We start from the raw sequence: 7,711 nt of genomic DNA on the forward strand, positions 1-7,711 counted from the left end.
CTATTAAATCATCTAGTATAACTAAAATAGTAATTTACATTATTTCACAAAATATTACAAACGTGTGTTTTTCATTTCAACAACACTACAGAAAAAATCACACACAACACTCAAAAGGAGTAAAAGAGGAACATTCTAAGGGTGATTTTTTCCAACTTTATCCTTTTTCTTTTTTTTTAAGCATTAACGACAAACTGTCTTATATGGTTGTGATTTTGAATTCACAATAAAGCATACAGAGAAGTATCTTCATCACATGACAGTTTACAGTTACGTCTCACCGACTTCACCTCAGCTTCGTGCAGACTCTGTGCCGTTCCCCAAATTTTGTAGTTCCAGTAACTAACAACAATGGTAGTTAATTGTAAATCCAAAGACAGGCTTCAGAGCTCTTTAAAAACTTCCCCAATGTCACACTGTCACCATATTCCTCCACAGACTGTGCCTCTAACCTTAAACGCAACTTAGGCTCAAGTTCCAGTTTACTTTTACATAAAACACATGAACAGGCAGTAATAACATTATTGTAAAACCCCAGGAAACCGTTTTGATATATTTCCCAAACTCCGGGCGGATGTGTAGAAAGTTGCCGTCCAGAGTCAGCTGGACACTCTGATGTCTCACATGGTGTGATGTGGAGACTTAAACACGACGGGCCTTCAGGTATACCTGTGACAGGAGTGGGCAGGGGACCCATTAGACTGGGCATGAGGACTGGTGTATTTGGGGGAACTGGTGTAGCTCGGCGGGTTGTCAAGTTCAGAGGGAGATCCAATACTGTTGCTGGATGAGTCATCCATGGAGGGATCCTGCAAAACAAGATGGCTTCAGCTCAAATCCATTCTCCACCAACAGTTCTCCAGTAAAACAAAGTTCATGTCGTCACTGTCACTAATCCTGCTCTCTGAAATAGGGCCCAGAAGTACAGCTGCAGTGAACAAACATGCAATACATTTTATTTCAGTTGTTTTAAAGTTCCGTCTTGAACAAAATGCTCTGACTTCTCTCCCCAAGCTTGGTAAATGAAATCTGTTTCAAGAAATGTTTCCTTCCTGGTTGCACACTGGAGTTTTTCATGGTCACCCAGACAAAAGAATTCAGCATAAATGTATGTCATTTTACTAAGTACATTTCTTAATTCTTCATGGACAGTAAAACAAAAAATGAACCTCACTCCCAATTTCACCAGCTCGCACAAGTCTGTCCTCCTCTGGAGTGGCATTAAACCTATAGTCTATGGGACTAATTGTAGTGTTACTGAGTGAAACTTAAATATACTTGATGAGACAGTAAGTTCATCATTTTTATTTATACCATATATCAACAGACCATATTTCTCTATACATGATTACTATGCATGTTCTTTGCTTTGGACAGTCTTTACATCATAAGTTCCACTGTAAATAACCCTGTGTAAACAGAAAGCCTTCAGGGGATGTTAGTGTTGATTAAGTTTTAGTCTTGCTACCTTTTGTTAGTCACAGAATAATAAAATCATAGTGGTGATGAAAGAGATACCTTTTGCTGCAGGATGTAAAGTGAAGTTACAGCATTTATTCCGTTATGCTCTGTCATTTTTGGGAGCACACCATCTGTGGCAAAGCACAAAACATCGGATTGTCATTCACATAAATTCTCGACAGGGAATCTTCCAGTCTCATAGTCGACAACACATTCTCACTCCAAAGTCATCACACATCGCGGCTCGGTCAGTGGATCATCATGTCTACATCTGACACACTAGATATCCTAGGTGCGTCTGTTGTCAGTTTATGCCTGTTACATGAATTGTGTCTCTTCGAAATACACTTCTGTTCTCACAGGAAATGTAGTTTGCAGGAAATAGTTTGCAAAATAAAGGTATAACATTTTTTGCCTTGTGCAACAAACGCACATGGTTACGTTGAGAATAATACATCATGGTTTGGCTCTACTTTCATACCAAAAGTGAACACCAGCCTCCTGGGTGAAAGTCCAGTGTTTGTTGACCTGTGCTCCACCCCTCCTACTCGCCTTTTAGGAACTTTAAAGCACCATAATGACGTTATTGTCTGGCGGCGTTTCAAACTGACGCCGTCCTGAGGTGTTATAAACCGAAATCACATGTAAGCGTATCGTACCACTGCAAAAGGATGCCTTTTGATCACACTGCGGTATTTGACGACTTCGAATTGAGAATGGGTTGTTGTAGATTAGCTGATCACTTTTTGTTCTTTCATCTCAGTGGAATATTAATTAAGGATAACAATACTATACCTGTAAGACTGATTGGTGAGTGATCAGAGTGGTCATAAAACCTGGAGAGAGGCTTTCTAGCTTGATGTCTTTGCCTAATAAAGACAAAATGGCAATGTATTAACATCATGTTATGTTTTTTTGTTTGCACTCCAGATCGACCTTTCTAAAATCACCTTTCTGCTTTTTAGGGTTGATTTAAAAGACTACCAGCAGTTCTTACTTTTTGGAAGGTGTCCAGCAGGCACATATCGTTACCAAGGTGATGAGGAGGAAGATGCCTCCAGTGGAGAGGATGATGTAGAGGGAACTTCTTCCTGGTAGGACATGCAAAATTAAAGTTAATGAATGTTGACAGACAACAGAACAACACAGGGACACACAAGGTACAATACACATAGCATCCGATGTTATAATATCATGCTGTCATAAGCACAAGCCTCTCGTCCATGAGCAGATGCACACTTCCTTCTGTGCAGTGATTCAGTTGGTGGGTGTAGTTCAGTAGAAAGAAAATAGTTCCTACACGAAACTGCTTACAGTAAGGTCTGTGGATTATCTTGAGTAACCAGGTCATGATATCTGGAAAGAGACATTGTTATAGTTTTTTAAATGTATTTTTTGCCGTTTTGAGCACTACAAGCCAAGTGCCATCTAGTTCCACTAGATTGGAGAGAACCCAGCTGCAGTGTTGATTTCGTTGACGAAAATTTTTCATTGACAACCTTTTTCCATGACAAAAACAAGATGATGACTTAAGCTACAAACAGATCTTGACAATCGGATGTTGAAAGCTGAGAACAGCCATGCTTATGATTATCTTCAAATGCTGCATGAGCGACAGGCTGGTAAATTCCAGTAAATAGTCTGTACCAGGATGTTTCACTAGCCAGCAAAAACACTCACACCGGAGCAGGATCAGTCGCTGGTGCGAGTTGTGCGCTGTAATTCAACAGTAAATAATCAGCCGTGTGTGTCTGACTGTGGATGGTGGAGCTGCTGAATGGATTTGTGGAGTTTGTTAGTTGCAGTGGTGGCTGTTAGCAGTTAGCTCCACTAATTAGCCATTGAACAGAAGCGGGGCAAGCAGCCACTGGGCGCCGGACTTCACAGCTGATCCAAAATCATCATTGCCTAGCTGGCCACCAATGTCGCAGACATTGATTTTTTGATGAATTTAGTTTGTGACATTGAGTGATCAAATTTCACAACACATTTTCACTCCGACCTTGTCACATATCGACCCTTTGGTCATGGACTTTCCACATCCAGATACGATTTGAAAGGTACCCTGGGTGCGTTGGTGTCAACTTCAGCCTGTTACATGCATTGTCTTCTTTCAAAATACACTTCTGTTTTCACAGGAAATTTACAATTCGCATACAGTCTCTTTCATTAGTCAGTAAAACACTGCAAATTGAGGTATTTTTGCCTTCAACCACTAACACACGGGGTTGGGTTTAGGCAACAAAAACACATGGTTAGGTTTAGGCAACCTGCACATGGTTGGGTTTAGAAAAAAGGACAGGGTTTGGCTTTATAATCTTACAGTACGCAAACACCCCTGATGGAGTTTCGTTGCCTTAACTTTCTTTCATGTCCCGCGCTGTTAAACTATAATGGCGACCAGCCGCGTATCATGCTGACGTTAAAAGAACGGCTTTTTTTGTCAGTGTCTGAAGCCACAAGTCATGGCCCAAGTACCGGATTTAGATGATTTCCAAGTGAGACCGGGTTGAATGGAAACATCAATTTGGCGTAGAATACTGACGCCAGATAACGTTAACATTTTGTTGGTTTAAAGTTGTGTTGATAAGCAACCAAAAGCTAACGTCTTCTAAACGCCTCATGTCAACCTCATCTTAATGTAGAAGAATGACATTTAGTCGTAGGGCATGGAGAACAAAACCCATCACCTGCAAAATGTCATAATGTTAACGTCCACACAACATGAGTTCGAATGTCGTTAGAAATTTAAAATATCGTCAACCCAATTTTCATTCCAACCAAAATTTTATATCTTAACGTCTTTCTGACATCATATTGATGTCCGGTGCCAGCTGAAAAGACAGACATCTCTACAGCCGATATCTCCAGCACTCGGGACCTCAAACCAGAACATTCTAGATTGATAAATAGCCCCACAGGTGAGAGAAGGAATATGTAATTTTGATTTTTAAGTGAACTGTCACTTTTAGCAGCTACCCGTGTCAACATAATGTGTTTAACTATTATTGGCGCTGCAGCCAATAACTTAGATAGTATCACTCACTGTAGACCGTCAGTCTGATCGGCAAGCTCGTCATGTTGCCCACAGGATTCTCCACTGTGCAGCTGTACGTGTCATCATCCACCATCAACACCCGTGTGATGGTCAGGAGCTTCTGGTCAGGTGACAACACGAATCTCGTCATATTGGTCAGTGGCTTTCCACCTTTGAACCACCTGTACGTAGTCCTGGTTCCATTGTCATGGGAGCAGTTGAGGATGACGTTTTCACTGAGCTCCAGTACTGATGTCGACTCCATGTGGATATAGGGCCTGGATATAGACTCTGGATAAAGGTGACAGAAGATATAATGGGTTTCAGTTAGGCTTCAGATTGGAGTGCTGTGAATCTACACAAAGAATATTCCATCTATTGCAGAGGAAGAACCGAGTCATTGATCTGCAAGTCAAAATAGCAAGTCTTTACACTCAAGTCCTAAATCTGAAACAACTCATATTGTCAATAGGTCCTTTAACCCATACGTCCACATAGGTCGTATGTTCCTACTACTGCATACGAAACCCATAGGGTGTTTCCTTAATTAGCACACCTATTGGTGGACAACAAGATAACTCATATATGATGTTCGCAGTTTTAAATGTGAGTAATACTTTTAGTACCACATCTGTGTGCTAGGTACCCCACCAGAGGGGTGACCAAAAATGGGGATGGTACGAACGGTACCATCCACAACTTTTAACAGTGGAAACAGGAAAAATGCATACCGAACTGAACCGTACCGTACTGCTTGGTGGAAACGGGGTGTTACTAGTTTTACATGGGAGTAGAGTACTGATCTCCTGGATGAAAGTCTGGGTCTTGTTTTATCCACCTGAGCAGACTTTATCGCTCTTTATCCTGTGCTCTGTCACCTGACCTCCTCCTTGCTCCTGTAATAATTAGTATGGCCACTATAGGTCACTGCCTAACCAAAAAAAGATAAATATTGGGAGTAATTTCTGCTTGTAAAAATGTGGTTGTATTTTGGAGTACAGTCTTGAAATTGCGGTGCAGTGTTTGAAAATTGAGGAGAATTATTAGGTTTATTAAGTTAATATTTTGTGGGAAATTTGTGACATTCAGCTGATGGAGACATTGCATATTCATGTATTGTATATGGCTCCTGAGAACCACGAAATCTTTGGGGCATCAGCTGGCAGGGGATTGCATTCTCAGCAGAAGCGTAGGAAGAAAATGTTCCCCCTGACACAGATTGGCTCCTGAGGAACGTTGTTGTTCCCTCCTACTCTTCTCCAGGATACAGGTGACCTTCACACAGGCCTCTATGTGGGCCACAAGCACAACACAACTACTCCTGAGCTGCAATATATCAGGAGTATATTCTACTTGAATATCTGTCCCTGTTGCAGAGGTTAGAGGTGAGCATGTGCCCCAAATAGGATCTCTTGAGTTCTACAGAGGACAGAGTCCTTAAGAGAATTTTCAAGGATGCATGTGTGTATTCTCAGCAGGTATAAAGTACCCACAATTCTTTGCGCACAATTTGCAGGAAGTGAAGGCGAGGCCTCTTCAATGAAACTTGCGCCAGCGGAGCTCAGTAGGATCTAGATGCCATTTATTTGAATAATATCTCCAGTAGCTTTTTTCATACAAGCATAAAAGATATTGACAGAAACCTCATAATTTACACTTTCAAATGTGTCCACTGCCGAATAATGAGATTTTTAACCAAGTGTGATGTAGATAAAACATAAACGTTTTTAGATTAATCATTAGCAGTGATGGAAATGCCACAAAAGTTTCATTTAGCCTACCTGTTTGTTTTTTTAAGTATAATCCCCACATATATTCTCCCTAAAAGTCACGTGACTTTGAAAATACTGCTGACATTTGTTCAAATTGTACAAAGCCATTTGAGAGTGCCAAAATGATCCCAGTATCCTGAAACCCCCTCAATCCACTGAGGCTTAATGACGCACACCTGGGGGCACTCGTTAGCCTGTTCCATTGTGTGTTCACTGAATGCTAGGAAGGACTCTTGCCTTGCCTTTGTAGGATCATTCCTTGGAAAGATTCATCCTATCAAGGAAGGATCCTTGACTTTGAGAAACGCCAATTATGTTACTTTAACAAGTTGTAATTTCTGAGGCTGAAAAATTGAGCCAATGCGAAAGTGCCCAAAACTGTAGTTCATTAACTTGAAGCTGGCTCCACAGAGTGTAACCCACATACATTTGACCAGTGAAGTTAATTCTGCTGATCCCACACTGGTTGCTAGAGGGAGCTATAACACAGCGTAGTGCTAATGGTTTTGGATATGGGGGATTTATATTTCTGCATCTAATCCACGCCATACCTACTGTGTGGGCTCTGCATCAACGTAGAGCCTACGCCATATTCTACGCAGTACCCTGACATGCACCTGCCCAGAAATGTAACTACACGTTGCAGCAACGCAGACCTAAGCTGAAACCATTTCCCTCAGTGGAAACAAAGCTTTTATTTACTTTAATTTCACAGATAAGAAACAATAAATTGTGAAGACAATAAAGCCTCCACAAAAATAGCATGTGTGTGATTTATCCTGGCTTCATATGAGCAGAGGAAATCTCTGCAGTCGCTAGGCTAATTTATACAATGTAAAATGCCATAGGCTTGTGCTAATAACGTTAGCATGTTATATTTGTATGGAAAACATGTTTGGTATAAGGCAGTTGTTTTGTTGGTGAACCTTGTGAGTTGTAATGGAGCTGAATTTAGTAGCGCTACCTTTGTTAAATGTTGCTGTTGTCCCCGGCTTCATATGAGCAGAGTAAATCTCTGCTAACCGCAAGGCTAATTTATACTTTGTAAAATGCCATAGGCTTGTGCTAATAACGTTAGCATGTTGTATTTGTGGGAAAATGTGTCCAGATAAAGACAAGTGTTTGTCTGTGAATGCTGCGAGTTATAGTGAAGCTGATTTGTGTACTTGTGTTTGATATTGTCTCTATTAAGCCATGTTTAATGTGTGTTTAATGTGTGTTTTGAATCAACTAAACTTTACAGCGCTTCACAGAAACCCCGCCGGCCGCCGCCGACTAGTGTTTCCGAGGTGTAACGTTAACTGCAGAGTGAGACAGACACACCACGCACAAGTATAAATGCTCACAATGGCTGTAAAATCCCACTTAAGTAGTAGAGAAGAAGAGGCAGGGAGACACTGAGAAACACCACAGTTGCACTCTACAGAGAAGAATCTAATAG

At 41.0% G+C, this 7,711-nt stretch overlaps 1 protein-coding gene across 1 annotated transcript; it reads right to left on the reverse strand.

Moving 5' to 3' along the window:
* Positions 1 to 239: 239 nt before the first annotated feature.
* LOC126387003 (hepatocyte cell adhesion molecule-like) lies at positions 240 to 4,789 on the reverse strand (the record flags this gene model as incomplete). The annotated part of the gene is made up of 5 exons (XM_050039572.1): positions 240 to 809; positions 1,519 to 1,592; positions 2,257 to 2,330; positions 2,459 to 2,552; positions 4,508 to 4,789. Coding segments are annotated over 5 exons (674 nt in total), but the record flags the coding sequence as incomplete, so codon positions are not given.
* Positions 4,790 to 7,711: the final 2,922 nt, after the last annotated feature.

Source organism: Epinephelus moara, unplaced genomic scaffold (assembly GCF_006386435.1).
Source record: "Epinephelus moara isolate mb unplaced genomic scaffold, YSFRI_EMoa_1.0 scaffold141, whole genome shotgun sequence".
Lineage (NCBI taxonomy): Eukaryota > Metazoa > Chordata > Actinopteri > Perciformes > Serranidae > Epinephelus > Epinephelus moara.